This window comes from Squalius cephalus (assembly GCF_949319135.1).
Source record: "Squalius cephalus genome assembly, chromosome: 17".
Lineage (NCBI taxonomy): Eukaryota > Metazoa > Chordata > Actinopteri > Cypriniformes > Leuciscidae > Squalius > Squalius cephalus.
The window spans coordinates 19,186,736-19,204,135 of NC_137138.1; the positions used below are offsets into that span (position 1 = coordinate 19,186,736).

General features: G+C 36.4%; 1 protein-coding gene across 13 annotated transcripts in view; it reads right to left on the reverse strand.

The window, feature by feature from the left end:
• The window catches only part of nrxn2a (neurexin 2a), a 387,404-nt gene that overhangs the window by 213,201 nt on the left and 156,803 nt on the right, over positions 1-17,400 (reverse strand). For 12 of the 13 annotated variants that reach the window (XM_079898733.1, XM_079898732.1, XM_079898730.1 and 9 more), the window contains 4 exons: positions 14,666-15,092; positions 12,210-12,593; positions 10,305-10,508; positions 6,739-6,765 (listed from right to left, as the gene is read on the reverse strand). In XM_079898733.1, the coding sequence (XP_079754859.1) occupies positions 6,739-6,765; positions 10,305-10,508; positions 12,210-12,593; positions 14,666-15,092 (1,042 nt within the window). The remainder of the gene's footprint in view (positions 1-6,738; positions 6,766-10,304; positions 10,509-12,209; positions 12,594-14,665; positions 15,093-17,400) is intronic. The other variant, XM_079898729.1, reaches the window with a different exon arrangement.

A 17,400-nucleotide genomic window follows, 5' to 3' on the forward strand; every position in this document is an offset into this window, starting at 1 on the left:
AGCTGTGATCCTTGGAGGGTCTTTGGCCACTCAAACTCTCCTCCTCACCATGCTTTAAGACAATATAGACACACGTCCTCTTCCAGGCAGATCTTTAGTTGATTTAACTTCAACTAAAGATCTGCCTGGAAGAGGACGTGTGTCTATATTGTCTTAAAGCATGGTGAGGAGGAGAGTTTGAGTTGCCCTGATGGTGGAAATGGGAATTTTCAATGCTTTAGCTATTTTCTTACAGTCACTTTCTATTTTGTGAAGCTTTTTCTGCACATCAGAACTATATTCTTTGGTTTTACTCATTATGATGGATAATTAAGGGAATTTGGTTTTGTGTTACCTCATATTTTATTTAACAGGAAGTCATGGCTGGACAATTTTATTTTCTTAGTCACCCTGCTGTGATAAAAATTGTAAATATGAATAGGGAAATACTTCAGAGATATTTTACTCATTAGAATTTCTAGGGATGCCAATAATTGTGACCAACGAGTTTTGGAGAAAACATTTCATAATCCATTTACATTACATCCAGTGTTGGGTAAGTTACTCTAAAAAGTAATTAACTACTAGCTACTAATTACATCTTTACCAGCGTAATTTAAAATGAGCTAAGTATTTAAAGGGAAAAAGTTACATTAAAATATTTTAACATCAACGTTAAATTTAGAGATTAAATCCACTATTGATTCATATACAACCCCAAATCAGAAAAAGTTGGGACACTGTACAAATTGTGAGTAAAAACAGAATGCAATGATGTGGAAGTTTCAAATCTCAATATTTTATTCAAAATACAACATAGATGACATATCAAATGTTTAAACTGAGAAAATGTATCATTTTAAGGAAAAATAAGTTGATTTTAAATTTCATGGCATCAACACATCTCAAAAAAGTTGGGACAAGGCCATGTTTACCACTGTGTGGCATCCCCTCTTCTTTTTATAACAGTCTGCAAACATCTGGGGACTGAGGAGACAAGTTGCTCAAGTTTAGGAATAGGAATGTTGTCCCATTCTTGTCTAATACAGGCTTCTAGTTGCTCAACTGTCTTATGTCTTCTTTGTTGCATCTTCCTCTTTATGATGCACCAAATGTTTTCTATGGGTGAAAGATCTGGACTGCAGGCTGGCCATTTCAGTACCCGGATCCTCCTTCTACGCAGCCATGATATTGTAATTGATGCAGTATATGGTCTGGCATTGTCATGTTGGAAAATGAGATGCAGGCTTCTGAACTGAGCGCTGATAACAACTTGGGTTGTCCTTTTCCTCTTTAGTCTGGATGGCATGGCGTCCCAGTTTTCCAAAAAGAACTTCAAATTTTGATTCGTCTGACCACAGAACAGATTTCCACTTTGCCACAGTCCATTTTTAATGAGCCTTGGCCCAGAGAAAACGCCTGCACTTCTAGATCCTGTTTAGATATGGCTTCTTTTTTGACCTATAGAGTTTTAGCTGGCAACGGCGAATAGCACGGTGGATTGTGTTCACCGACAATGTTTTCTGGAAGTATTCCTGAGCCCATGTTGTGATTTCCATTACAGTAGCATTCCTGTATGTGATGCAATGCCGTCTAAGGGCCCGAAGATCACAGGCATCCAGTATGGTTTTCCGGCCTTGACCCTTACGCACAGAGATTTTCCAGATTCTCTGAATCTTTGGATGATATTATGCACTGTAGATGCTGATAACTTCAAACTCTTTGCAATTTTTCTCTGAGAAACTCCTTTCTGATATTGCTCCACTATTTTTCGCCGCAGCATTGGGGGAATTGGTGATCCTCTGCCCATCTTGACTTCTGAGAGACACTGCCACTCTGAGAGGCTCTTTTTATACCCAATCATGTTGCCAATTGACCTAATAAGTTGCAAATTGGTCCTCCAGCTGTTCCTTATGTGTACATTTAACTTTTCCGGCCTCTTATTGCTACCTGTCCCAACTTTTTTGGAATGTGTAGCTCTCATGAAATCCAAAATGAGCCAATATTTGGCATGACATTTCAAAATGTTCACTTTCAACATTTGATATGTTATCTATATTCTATTGTGAATAAAATATAAGTTTATGAGATTTGTAAATTATTCCATTCCTTTTTTACTCACAATTTGTACAGTGTCCCAACTTTTTCTGATTTGGGGTTGTAGAACTGTTCTATAGTTAGTACAGTATTTAATGCAATTACAAAATAAGTAACTCATTAAATTATAGAAAAATTAAGAGTAATCCCTAAAACTAGTTACATCCAACACTGATAACATTCACAACTACACTATGTGTGATTGTTAAAAGCAATTTTTTCATTTTTTCATCTGCAGTTTCCAGTTCAGCTCTGCTATTGACTTAGTAAATATGCTCTTTGTTTTTCATTTAAATTTGTCACTTATATATACAAACTACATTGATTCGGTGTCTTTAAATATTGCTTCAAAAAAAACTATTGAAAACAGTTCTGCTCATTATAACACAGAGTGACTGGTGATGCCTGAGCATTAGTGTGTAACAGGAGACAAACGCATTATACTAAACTGAAATGAAATGAAATTGAATTGGCCCTGGGTATGTGTATAATCCTAACAGGCTCAGGAGTTTATGGCCGAGGAACACAACTGCACACAGGTTTAAAGTGACAGTACACACACACCAAATCCATCTCAGACCCTCAAGAGTCCAACCACCGACACGAAACCAATCGGCAGCAGTGAAAGTTTGCAGATAATATGCTAAAGTAGCAGTTTTGAGCCGCGCCTGCTGCCAGGCCACTGCGGTCCGGGTTGGCGTGGGCTCAGAGGTGCCTGGGGTGTGCGTGGAAAAATGGGTCAGGCCGATGCAGCTGCCTCAGTCTTCATGGCGCTTCAAAGCCCCTTAGACTGCACTGCTGGCTACTCTAATTGGCTCTGTTGGAGTCAACAGACCCTCCGAGGAACAACGTCAGCCTATTTGCAGGGGTGTTGTAGCACTCAGAATCTGATCAATCTTCCACGGATGACTTCGTTTAAGCAAAACATCTGTTTTAATCTGGTAGGCAATCTGTTTGGAGCTCAAAAGGCGCACTATAGATGCAGTACTGTCCATACCTGCGAGTAAAACTCCTAATGATCAGGTACGTGACACTTTGCATCGGAATGTGTCGATGTCATATCACCCTCTAATTAGCTCTTCCAGCTCTGAAAAAAAACACCCAGAATAAGCGAGCAGGAGGCAGAGCGAGGGGGAGTTGTCTTTCTACACCTTCTGGCAGCTTGTTAATTAAATTTAAATCGTTGCCCATCCCTGCTTTTAAATCTAAGAGCGCACGCGTCGATTCGGCTCGGCCTTGTGTTGCTCAGCGTTACGGATGAAACTGCGACAGCATAAAGGATTCGAGCGCAAATACAACCTGTGATTGTAAGCAAATACGAGTTAGAACAGTGCTAGATATCAAGAAATGTTGGATACAATGCAGATCTTCATATCAAACTTTGATGAATAGCTTCAGGCGTTGGAAAGAGTCAATTATCCATCAAAACCTAATGTTAACTCAACATTAATGTGGGATTTTTGCATGGTAACGTCATCTGAATCTGCTTCGTATTCATGACGTGCTAAACTGTTTAAAATGCACATCATGGTGAGGAAAAAAAAAAAAGAGAGACTTCTAACAGATGGCAGAGGGCCCTAATTGGGTATAATTTACTTTAACTACCAGCATTTCTGTCTATTTAAAAGTCAATTAACATTTTACTGTCATTAAAACTTCCATCAGTCTAAATATGTTTGACATACCCATCAAGTTAATATTGAAAGTGTAGAGGGGACTGTGAAACACTTTCACAGGTTAACATATCAAATGGTCATGCTTGCCTGATTATGAATGTACTTATCCACATATGACCAAGCAGAGATTCATCATCCCGTGAGCATTATGCGCGATAAATCGCTTATCGGCTCCTAAATAGCGGGAGTGCCATAAAACGTAATATGTGTCATCAAATGCGTTTAACATAGTTTGTAACATTTTTGATAAGGATGTTACCTTCACTAAAAAGGGATGATTTGTAGATGCAGTCCTTCAAAAAGCACTTGCTTGAAACTAAATCTGATGCTGTAATATATGGTGTTTGTTGCCACCTTGTGGTGGAAACTGAGAATGAATTCATGATATGTTAATTGGAACAGGAAAGTTCCAGTCCTGGATGGTCAATACAGCACTTCAGCAGTGCTAGAATACAGTAACAGCCAAATCTTACAATACATATAATATATAATTTAAATGTGTTGTTTGCACTTTATTTTCATAGTTGAGGCACTTACAATGAAAATAAAAAGGGCCATTGTTGGGAGGATTTATAAGCAGAAACGTGAAGCTTATTATATTATAAAAGCATTTATTTGAGCTGTAACATTTTCGTTATTTTATGATTGCTTGATGGATTTAGGCGTTAAAACGGCATACATATTTAAATAGAAAGGGACTTTTTCACATTAAAATCATGTTAACTCATTGTTTACATCTTGTGGCTATCAACAGTATATCAACATTATTGTTGAAACACTGGGTATTTTAATGTTCTCGATTCACGTCCAGCGTAAACGCTCCAATGAATAACTCAGAAACTTTTGCTTTTTCAAAGAAAAGAAGGGACAAGCAGAAAATAGTTTGAGGAAGTCATCATTATACCACAACAAATGCTGTCAAATGAGCTTAACTTGGGGAAATCTGTAAAATTCTGTTGAATATTGTGTAATTGATACCTAAAAACATAACCGAAGTATCCAAATATTTCCGAATGTGTAGATCTTTATGAACAGTGGGTGCAGATTCTGTGTGGGCCTACTTACTGCTTAAATGTCGTGCGTAATGCCTCTACAGTTCATTTAAATGAGCACATGACGCATCATGCTCTGATACATCTGTTTTTCATTGGAATTATTATAACATTTATAATGAAAAGCATTCCACAAATCCATATTTGTTGAGTCATTATCACAGTTGAATGAATGATCTTTGATGACACATTTGAATGGTGAACTTAAAAATTCACTGTGCAAAAGATTTTCATGCTTTTTTGGGAACCGTGTCCTGAAGCACAAACACCTACTACCTCATGACTAATGAAGTACTAGAGAGACAAATCTCACAATTAGAGGCATAATTTACATGAAAATACTGTATGTGGCATGAAATTTCGTAGTCTAGAATTTCTTAAGCAAATGGAAAAAGCTTTAATCCTCAAACAAAGGAAAAAGAGGATGAAGTCACATACTGTAGCCGTGTATTTTTTTTGTTTTTTTGACAATCATGAAACCGAAAACAAAACGCATCCAATAATTTACTATAAATTATTATTATATTATTATAATTTTACTCAGTTATTTAAATGAGGACATACTACTGTACCACAATTAGCTGACATTATACTACTGCATTATCTTACCCAGCTATTTACCAAATATATACACACACAACCATTTAAAATTTGGGGTCAGTAAGACTTTTTTTTAAAGAAACTAATTTTAAAGTTTATGCAAGGATGCACTAAAGGATGATCAAAAGTGACAGTAATTTATAATATTACAAAATATTTTAATTCTGATTAAGTAGCACAACTGTTTTCAACATTGATAATAATAATAAATGTGCATCAAATCAGCAGATTAGAATGATTTCTAAAGGATCATGTGACACTGAAGACTGGAGTAATGATGCGGAAAATTCAGCTTTGCATCACAGGAATAAATTACATTTGAAAATAAATCAAAAAGTTACATACATTGTAGTAATGTATTACAATGTTATTTTTTTTTTTTAATAAATGCATCCCAACATAAGACACTTCTTTCAAAAATATTAAAAAAAATGTCCAACACCAAACTTTGAATGGTAGCGTATATTTAGATTTTTTTTCTTAGGAAACCGTGAGCTAATCTGCAAGTAGAATCACTAAACCGAAATGAAACAATATACATGATCCACTCAATTTAATAAAGCATTCCAGTGAGTAGTTTGATAATTATAAACAATACTACTGACAAAACTAAACCTTAACTCTACTCTTAAAAATGAAAAGAATTATTAGAATATAAAACTATTTTAGTTACTTGTTTTCCAAATGAGGACATCCCTAAAAGTTTTTGTCAGATTTAGCTAACTTCAGCAGACAAATTTGTTTCCAATCTAGCTAAACACACATACACATACACATACACACAGTCCTTTGGTCTCATACTGAACATAACATTCACACTACTTACCTTCAGATTCACTGCACTGCTAAATACTGAGGATTGCACCGTTTCCCAACACATGGATGTAACAGTGCTCAAATACAGGCAATGTTCAACCTCACGCCTGATTTGGCAAATGAAGATTTCTTCTTCTATTAAATGGTTTATTATCGTATTTTCCTTATGCAAAAGAGTCCCACAGGGACATGAAACAGACTGGAGCAGTGAGAAACATATGGTGTTGAAATGGAAACGGTTGTGCTTAATTTCAAACACCGCAGCAAATCGGCAAATTTTGCGTAACAAAAGAGATTGAGATTGAGGGAACGCAAGAGAGAGGGGGGTGTTGGGGAAAGAGTGAGAGAAAGAAAGAGGGATGCCAACTGGGAACATGTTCAAAAGAAAATCTGTTAACGGTGCAGGAAGACAGGATTACGAGGGAGGAGAAGAAACTTTGGATGAATTGGGGCTGAGCATGAGAGAGAGAGAGAGAGAAAGAGACAAAAATAGCATTGCAGATAAAAGAATCACTTACTAAGGTTACAGTCTATCCCGATACAATCTGGTGGGAAAGAGAGTGAGATGGTGAGATTTAAAGGAAAAGGAACTAAAATTCAAAACCACATCCTTCAAGGTTCAATCTGCAGACAAATAAACAATTTTTGCACAGAGTCAACCATCCGGGGACAAGGTGAGAGTCAGAATGGCCCTCTCTACAAGGGCCCACACCCCACAAACAGGACGAGAGACAGCACATCTGAGAATCACCTGGCAATTTATATACAGTTTACTGTACACACACACTAAACATTGTATTTAGCCTGTGCTTTGTCTCCTTCCTGTATGTGGGTGGTGCCAGTATGACTGTAGGCAAGGGCAGTCTGCACCATCAGCCAAGAGCTCATGCTCTGTGTAAAAAACAGGTCATCTATGAGCTAAACAATATACAGTGCAATATTTTTCAGCCTTTTGATATACATCTCAATATGCTTGCTCTGAAAAGGCTGTTTTTTATATTTATAAATCAGAGGATGGAAAAATAGCTGAATATTGTACACATGGTAAAAGTTTGCTAAAAATCTACCTAAAAGGATTCAATAAATGAACAAAAATTATATTAATTTTCAATTTCACGAACCAATATATATGTTACACTACTGTTAAAAAGTTTGGGGTTGGTAAGGTTTTTTTTTTTGTATGTTTATTTTTTTATTTTTTTATGTCCAAGACAGCATTTTTTTATAAAAAAAAAAAAAAAAAAAAAGAGTAAAAACAGTAATAATGTGAAATATTATTAGAATTTTAAATAGCGTTTTTCTATTGTAATATATTTTAAAAAAATGTTATTTATTCATGTGATGGCAAAGCTGAATTTCCGGTCTTTAGTGTCACATGATCATTTAGAAATCCTACTTATATGTTGATTTGGTGGTCAAAAAATTAATATTTACAATTAATGATTAATATTTTAGTGAAAACTGTGATAAATATTTTAGGATACTTTGATAAAAAGAAACAACATTAATCTGAAATAGAAATCTCTTGTGGCATTATAAATGACTTTACTGTCCCATTTGATCAATTAAATGCATCTCAGCTGAACAAAAGTACTAATTTATTTATTTCAAAAAAAGAAAAGAAAAAAATTACCACATACTTTTGAATGCAGTATTACCTACATACACTTTCAAATCAAATATTTTAATACATTTCTGAATGACGACTCAATTGCTCAAATTGCTAAATCTGATAATGAATTTGATGAATCATGGCCATATTGAATATATTCACAGAAATCAATCTAATTTAGCAAATCTAATGCCATTTTTGCATCTGAAGTTTAAATGAAGTATAGAACCAAGAAAGGAAGCAAAATTATTTGAATGGCAGATTCATTAGAAAACTTAAGGATCAATAAAAAGAACATTAAAATCATTACAATATTCATATAAATTTACAGCAGCACTAAAATCATTGTGAACCTACCTAGACTTGATCTCTTTAAAGATTTGTTTTATAGAACAATCTCTGATAATATAATTTGAAGTTTGTTATATTAAGTGGTATTGTTAAAATAAAGTATTTACGAATAATCTTTGCAGGCCAAATGTCCAATTCTACATTAAAAAAAAAGAAAAAATAAGAAAAAGAAAAAGAAAAAACTTGCAAACATTGAGTCGGATGATTATATGACTAAAGGCAGATAATAACAGAATAATTGCTCCTATTGAATAGTGCGAGCACTCTTGGCTGTGGCGAACTCTCAAGCTGTCAACCGCTACAGAAGAGTGACCACAGACAGCCAGGGACCTGTCTCACTGTCACACTGCTCTAAGACAGAAACACTAGCTCAGACTCAACTCTCCAGTGGACTGTGTCTGTTTGTACAGAAGATTACAGACAGTTCCAGTCTGAGCCTGAGCTGAGAGGACAGTGAGAGACTTTAGAAGAATTACAATATGGTTCTTACGGTGGGGGAGATCAGGGGGCAATTACATTTCTTCCATCACAATCAAGCTAGACTGCTAAGACTTTTTCAAACGTGTGATCGGTAAAGTTCTCTTTCTGCTTGAAAAAAGGAAGTGTGATTGTATTACTTTTCATATTTTGATTTTAAAGTACAAGAATTTACTTACATATACATATATATATACATATATATATTAGGGCTGTCAAACGATTAATCGCGATTAATCGCATCCAAGATAAAAGTTTGTGTTTACATAATATATGTGTGTGTATGGAGTATAATTATTTTCTATATATAAATACACACATGCATATCTATTTACGAATATATAAGAATACATATCTATTTTGTGTTATTTATATATAAAATATTTATATATAATATAAATTATATATAATATAAATATATATACACAGTATATACATGCTAATATTTCTTAAATATATACATGCATGTGTGTGTATTTATATATAGAAAATAATTATACACCGTACACACACATATATTATGTAAAAACAAACTTTTATTTTGGATGCGATTAATCGCGATTAATCCTTTGACAGCCCTAATATATATATATATATATATGAAGAGTTCAGATGCAAAAGCCTCTAAGTGCCATCTGAAATTTTCTTCTAGAATGAAATTTTATCAAGCTCATATATTTAAGTTCAATAATTTCACTTCAATGGCAATGCAAATGACCTATTAATTGTCATTGAAGTGAAATTACTTATCTTAAATATACAACCTTTATAAAAATGATCATTCTAGAAGAAAATTTCAGATGGCACTTAGAGGCTTTTGCATCTGAACTCTTCATATATATATATATATATATATATATATATATGTGTATGCAATAATGCAATATTTCATTATGGCTGTGAGGTTAATGGACAAATATTATTCTAGATACAGTATAAAATAAAAACTACATGACTGAATTAAAAGTCTGAATCTTTAACAATCTTTAAGTATCTAGTTCAAGACTATCGATTAGAGAATTATTGTCTAATCAGGTTATCACACTATTTTTATATTAAAAATAAAAATCAATCACGTTTTTTTTTATTATTAATGGAGTTATTAATGGGATTTATTTAAATGCATATTATTCCTGACAACTAATATAATTATCATATAAAGGTGCAAGAAATTAAATAATGATAATAAGTATTAAAGTAATCATATTATTCCTTTGAGATGTACTCTTCTTTGTTACAAAGGCATTTAATATTAAAGTTAATTGTATTTTTTATATATATTTCAATATTATGATTATTTCTTGTACCCAAAAGATGGCAGTTAGAAAAATGTAGGGAAATTGAAAATTATATAATGTCCCCTCTGTCTCCCCTAGTATGTCTCAATGTGTCTTCTAAAGAAAAAAATACATGGGTTGGTCTCTCTGGCTGTCTGCTCTGAAAGCTGCAGAAAAGATAGCCATTGAAGGCTGCAAAGGCGAGAGAGGATGAGAGAGAGAGAGAGAGAGAGAGAGAGAGAGAGAGAGAGAGAGAGAGAGAGAGAGAGAGAGAAGATGAAGGAATGAGGGTGAAATGCATTCTGGGAGCGAGTCCAGACTTGTTCTACGAGTGCCTCGCATTCAGAGGTCAGCGGTGAAAGGTTACCTAGGTTGACGGTGAGTCTGACCCTTCCCCCGTCCAGCTCCAGGCGCAGGGTGTCGGCGGACTCTTTGGAGGTGGTGGCCATGAGAAGACCGTAAGCCCTCTGCGACATGAAGCGCAGAGACACGTCCTCAGCCTCAGTGTGAACGGCATGGGGCATCAGGATCTTCAGAAACATACTGCCGTCATAACTCAGCACTGCGGACTCTGAGAGAGGAGGAAAATAGAGAGTAAATCAGAAAACACAGGTCTCAAAAATAAGGATCTTTTCTGCTGACCCAGTTGGGACAAAAGTTCACATTTGTTACATATAGCCACATATTATTTATTTTTTTAATACGCATTTTATATTCAGTAGTTTTAAATATAAAAACTATGTTTTTTTTTTACATTAATCTATATTTAAGTTATCATTTTATTATTATCATTATTAAAACTACAAATGTAACTCCATAATAGGGGTGTGACAATAAACCGTGTCACAATATATCGTAATACAAAAATGCAACATGTATCGTGGATAGTGATGATGTATCGTGGATAGCTCACCCAAAATAAAAATTACTGTGAGAAAAAGTTCAAGTTTTCAGAGTTTTAGTGTCAGTACTACATTAAACTACTATATAATGTTGAATATAATGTATAATAATGCAAAAGAAGAATATTTGTGTGTCCTGATAATGCCAAATGTCTTATAATTAAAAAAAATGTTGGTTTGGCCACTTTTTACTTTTAACATATCTAATCAGTGACAGAGTGCAAGCATATTTGTCTAAAATAATTCTGTATTTTCAGCTACAGAATCATGAATATTTTTGTTCTGGTGTCACCACTGTCCTGTGCATTGGGTTATCAGTACCAAGTTCAAGCCTATTCATTTACACCCACAATGTAATATCAAATTCAGCATTTTAATCAACAGTACATTCTTGTTAACCTTTTACCATATGTCTTGGAGTATCGCAATAATATTACAATAGTATCGAGTTCAGTTCGTTACACACCTACTCCATTAAAATAAAAATGTAACATTTTAATTGGTCATATTGTAGTTAAATTATAGTAAAGATTTATTAAAAAAAACTGTATATGTTTTACTTTTAAATATATATATATATATTATTTTTTATTATTATTATTATTATTATTATTAGTAGTAGTAGTAGTATTTGTATCATTATTATGTGTTTAATACCCACGGTTTCATAGACAAGGCTTCAGCTTAGTCCCAGACTAAAATGTATGTTTGAGCTGTTTTAACTGAAAGCTACTTGCACCGACATATCTTAAAATATGTCACTGCCATTGTTTTATCTCAAGATGCACACCAGTAGTTTTTTTTTTTTTCTAATGCATGTTCATAAAATCTACTTAAATGTCCTAATTGATCTAAGGCCTAATCCTGGCTTAATCTAAGCCCTGTCTGTGAAACCAGGCCATAGAGTTACACAAGTAATAAAATAAAGCCATAATAATATCACTCTGTTAATTCACTTGGCCATTTGGTCCGTCACTAGCTAACAATGCTACATGCTAATAATTTCCTTTTATTAGTATAACAATTACATTATTTGCCACTCAGAACTACTAAAATATTGTTTCAAGTGTATGTGCACCTTTGCTGAGTCACAAGTAACATGTCTGTGGTGGACATTAGGTGGTCACACTGTAATTCTTATGACAGACAGCAGAGGGCAGGAGAGAGTTAGAAATGACACCGCAATAGCAAACAAAGGTCTAGGCAGGTGGGATCTGATGAATAGAGCTGAAGTGCAGCTATATCTCAATATAAAATATATGAGAGAAGCACTGAAGCCTTCCACTTCTTTATGAGAATGCTCTCATCGGTGAGAAGTAATCCAATGTTTAATCCTCCTTCCCTACTGCTTTAAGCCCTACTTTCCTCACCCATCTCACAGTTAGCACCCAGATATCCAGTTCCAGTGCAGTCGCAGACATGGCGGTTCCAGCCCTCGCGGCAGCGGCCTCCGTGGGCACAGGGCTCCGAGCTGCACCTCCGATGCGTCTCCCTCGTACAGAAGCTGCTGACACCCGGAACGCTCTGAAGCTCCGCCAATCGCCGCAGGTCTTTGCTGCGTCCGTCTACGAAGAGGTCCCGCACGCAACCCACAAAGCCTAGCCTGAGGCGGGCGGTCCACACCTCTGGCGGGAGAGGAAGACCGCCGCTGTCCTCCGGCAGACCCCCCAGATACATTTCACCATCGAGATCGAGGATCTCACTGCCCTCGTTGGTGGAGAAGGGCATGCTACGGCCGTTAACGGAGATGGAGCCTAGGAGACCGGAAATGAAGATTTAATAAAGATCAGTGCTCATCTGCTTGTGAACCTATACACATCAGTGACTACGTTTACAAGCTGTCAATATTCGGGTTATGGTCGGGTTAAGGTCACTATTTGGGTTTCTGAAACATTCGGAATAACCCGTTTACATGCGTGAGCAGAGAGAGTTACTCCTGTATACATGGAATTTGTAATCAATTGGCAATATCCCGATGTATACAGCGACGCACGGTTAGCGTCTGGACGTACGGACAACCTTAAGATGCAATATGCGTCATTTCCGATTCTTCTTCCTGTATCCAAAGACAACAACAACAGCAGCAGCACGTGGATAATGAATAGTTCGGGGCAGATAGCGATCGCCTTTGTTTGCACTTTCCTCCTCGCTCCAAAAGTGTGGTGATGTGCTGCGTCTCGCCATGTTTACCTCTACTTCTTGTTTACTTTTTTTGTATGCGCCGTCTCTACTCAAAAGACCAAGATTCCTTGCGAATAGAACATTCGCAGAACACAAATCAATGTTCCTTTTGATGGGGATATGCCGATACGCGTTTACATGACCAAATATTCGGGTTAGAAAAGGGGTACCCCAGGGATCATATCCGGGTTTTTAAAAACCGGGATATGAGCATATTCGGGTTTTTGCCGGTGTTTACATGGCCGTGCGCGACCGGGTTATTGCTAATATTCCGGTTTTGAACGGGTTATTGGCTGCATGTAAACGTAGTCAATGTTTAGAGCCATTTTTTGTCCTATTTTTAATAATAAGACTAATTGTCAGAAAATCATTTGCTGAATGTTGCCTGCAAGGTTGTGCAAAATTTAGAATTGAATTTACAGTGCCTTTCCCATATAATTCAATTCCTCAATTTGAATTGAGGAAGCAAACATTTTTGAATTTGGATGTAAGTGGAAATAAATTAATTGAAATTTAAAAGACAAATTTTAACTAAAAAAGCTAAGTTTGTCAAGACAAACTTTGAATATTGGCTTGATAAAGCCTTGTTTAAAAGTTCTGAATTTTTTTTTATTGTTTAGTGTTTGATTGTTTTATGGACAGGGAGAACGATAAAACGATGAATAGAAGGAATGAACAATTGACAGAATGACTGAATGAACGGCATACAGAATGACAGACTGAACAATAGAGAGACAGAACCATAGATCGGACGACAGACAGAATAACATATACTGTAAATAGAACAACAGATATAACGACAAACAGAACAATAAATAGTTAGACCGATCAATAGAATGGCAGATAAAGTGACAGAGAAGGACAAACAGAAGGTGAAACAGAATAGACAGGATATATTAAACGAAACAATAAATGGATAGAACAACAGATAGATAGATAGATAGATAGATAGATAGATAGATAGATAGATAGATAGATAGATAGATAGATAGATAGATAGATAGATAGATAGATAGAATTTGATTTGCATTATAGATAGAAAGAATTTGATTTGGATTATAAATCATTAAATTCATCTTCCTGTGGGGTGTGGTGTTCAGATTTACACTCATGAACTGCATAACCCTGGTTACTTGTAGTAGCAGTTAATACACTGTTAAATTGACAACCCTAGTTAATAATTAACTAAAACTAATTGGATTAATGCCGCTACTACTGATCCCTGAAGACTTTCATTATGGTAACTCGTGAAATCAGTGTAGCTGCTGTACAATAGCTGCCACAAAAGTTTTCTTTTTTTCTTTTTGTTAAGTGAAGTTTCATTAATTTAGCATTAGCAATCCATGGTTATTCCTTTTTTCCTGAGCTCAGCAAGTGGAAAGGTCTTCAACCTCTTCCCCCGGGATTTGCAAAATCCCACGCCGGCCCTGCTGCTTTAAAACTGTGAAGAGTTGAGCTCTTACAGTAATGAGGTGTAATGAGAGGTGGAAGAAATGGAGTACAGTGATTTAGCAGTTTGTGAAGTATGCATATCAGATGGACCTCGGCTGGCAGAATGAAAAAGCGCTTTGGTCAAAGGGAGCAGGTTAACAACACCGTTTTAAACAGGAGAATAATGTGTGTGCTGATCTTGCAGTATCCCAACCTTTCCTGCCCTCTCTCTGGAAATCCACGTGGCACCATTCCCCGTCATTGACCTTTTTGTTCCCGACTTTCATCTTGATGCTTCCGGAGCCCATGTCCATGAGCAGGTAGAGGAATCCGTCTAGCAGCTCCATGGCGAAGAAGTCCACCTTCGGCGTGCGATCTTTGGAACCTTGTGGCTGCCCGTGGCTGAACAGCAAGAGGCCGTTGGGCTCGGTGCTTCGGAAGTCAAAGGACACGGAGCCGGTTTTCTTGGTGTTCCAGCGTGGAAGGGTTACGTAAGCGGTCGGCACGTCGAAACTGACAGGGTCTAATGCGGCGACATCCTCGCAGCGGAAGGTCAGGTCGCCGTGGAGGTTGACCTTGGGGTCACGCAATTCAGCCAGGCGGGAGAGCTCCAGTCTGAACTCATTATTGGTGTAGACCACCTGGGATGGAGGGAGAGAGAGGGAGAAAAAAAAAGTACTTGAATGCTAACAGGGTGGAATGGAGTAGCACGCTGCCCACTGGTACAAACAAACTGCAGCTGATGCGTGTACCTCTGGGGCACGGTTTTCAAGTCAGTAAACACAGCAGTCTCTTTAAATACTCAAAGCATGAGTGGATCACATAAACCTAGCGACCCCATCCAGAGCGCTGCAGACAAACCTCGGCTAATCGATATTCTTTTTCATTAATATGATGAATCATCCTACGCTAACATTAGCTCTGCGATGCAAAAGCTAAGTGTTTTTCTGAATCGCACGCATAAACAGTGCATATATTAAGTGATGATCGAGGATATGATGTCTAGCCCACACGTGCCACGGTACAACACAAAGCAAAACCGCTCCGAAAATACCATTCCTACAAACACATGCATTGTGAATGTGTCCCCAGGGGTGGATTTTTTTTTTTTTTTTTTTATCTCCGTCACATGTGCTGTCTCTACAGCCAGATGGGCGAATCAGCCCAGCACAGCAAACATGCTTTTCTTTTTTACACCAGCCTCTCTCTCTGTCCGAAGATGATGACTGATGCTTTGTTGCTGGGTGTGAACTTGAGTGTCTCTGAAAATAACACAAGACGGCCATATTTCTCGTCAGCCCCCATGACAGAAAAATAAAAGGAGAGGTAGGAGCAAAACAAGAGGTGCCAACTGAGCGAGGGAACATGAAAAATGCAATTATTGGTAGAGACCATAGACAAAAAAAAGAAAAAAAGACACAAAAAAAAAATAATTGGTTTGAAACGTTCTCATTATTAGATCCCTCAGATATATACATCTTCCTGCTTCACAATTAGATTAAGACACAGGTCTTTAAGCATTCGCTTCGGTCACACTTTAGTTTGGGGAACACATTCACTAGTATTAACTATGACTTTTGACTATTAATAGTTAGTAAGGTAGTTGTTGTAGTGGTTATGTTTAGGATTAAGAGATGTAGAATATGGTCATGCAGAATAAGGCATTCATATGTGCTTTATAAGCAGAGCCGTTCTTAGGGCGGTGCAGCAGGTGCAACCGCACCGGGCCCCGCATTTGAGAGTTTATCAAGAGAGTCTACTATCAGCTTGCGGTAATAATGGACAGCTTAATATTCAACAGTATTATTCATCTGACTGCATTGACACCATTGTATGAGAAATGAACTGAGCTGGACGATGACATCACTGTTTTCTCCAGAGCTGCTGTATAGAAAAAATAACTACATTAATAAATAATGATTTTTACAACCAAAATGAATCAACACTGAACTTACTTTAGCTGGACAAAGACACTATTTTCTTCTAGAGCTGCTGTAAAGCTAAAAAAAAAACAAAAAAAAAAACAGCCGTACAGCTGTTTTCACCGTACAGCTGCTTTGAAACAATCTGGATTGTAAAAAGTGTTATATAAATAAAGGTGACTTGACAGCAGCGCAAGCTAAGAAGTGGTTTACTCTCGATGACACCGTTACTACACAGAGCTGGGAGATCCAGTGAGAAAGCATTTGAATTTGCCGCAGTATTAATAACATCGCTGCAAGATATAGTGAGAAGAATTCAAATTCTCTGTTATAAACCATATCAGATCAAACAGCGTTGATGTGGCAACCAGGAGAAATATTGTGCCATGAACAAACAACTTATAGAAGTCCACAAATCACCAACATTCACCATGGATTTAATGAAGCAACGCTAACTGTAACCATGGTATTGTGGCAGAAATAATTGAATGATTTTTCTTATACATTATTCATCTTAGGGTTCGTACAACCTTTTGAGAGTGAAATTCAAGCACTTTTCAAGGGCTTTCAAGAGCTTCACACATTTTCCAGCACTTCAAAGCTATAAATATTATCCAATTTCAATCTTAGGTTACACTTTATTTTAAGGTGTCATTGTTACAGTTTAATTATATATTTAAGTACTGAGTACTGAGTATAAAGCAACTACATATACTTACTATAGGGTTAGGGTAGGATTAGGATTTGGTTGAGGGTTAGTTGCATGTAATTATGCATAATTTACTGTTATTATGGTACATGTAACACATATAACAAGGACACTGTAAAATAAAGTGTTACCTAATCTTATTTCAAATGTGATGATTTGTAAACCTAAAAGTTTACAGATGTAGGAAAATGTAAAAAAAAAAAAAAAAAAAAAAAAAAAAAACATGAAATTACCATTATAACCAGTAGAAGGCAGCAGAGGAGCACTTATTGACTTAGGTAAGTAGGAAGTCACAGTCATTTGTAAAACTGAGGCTAC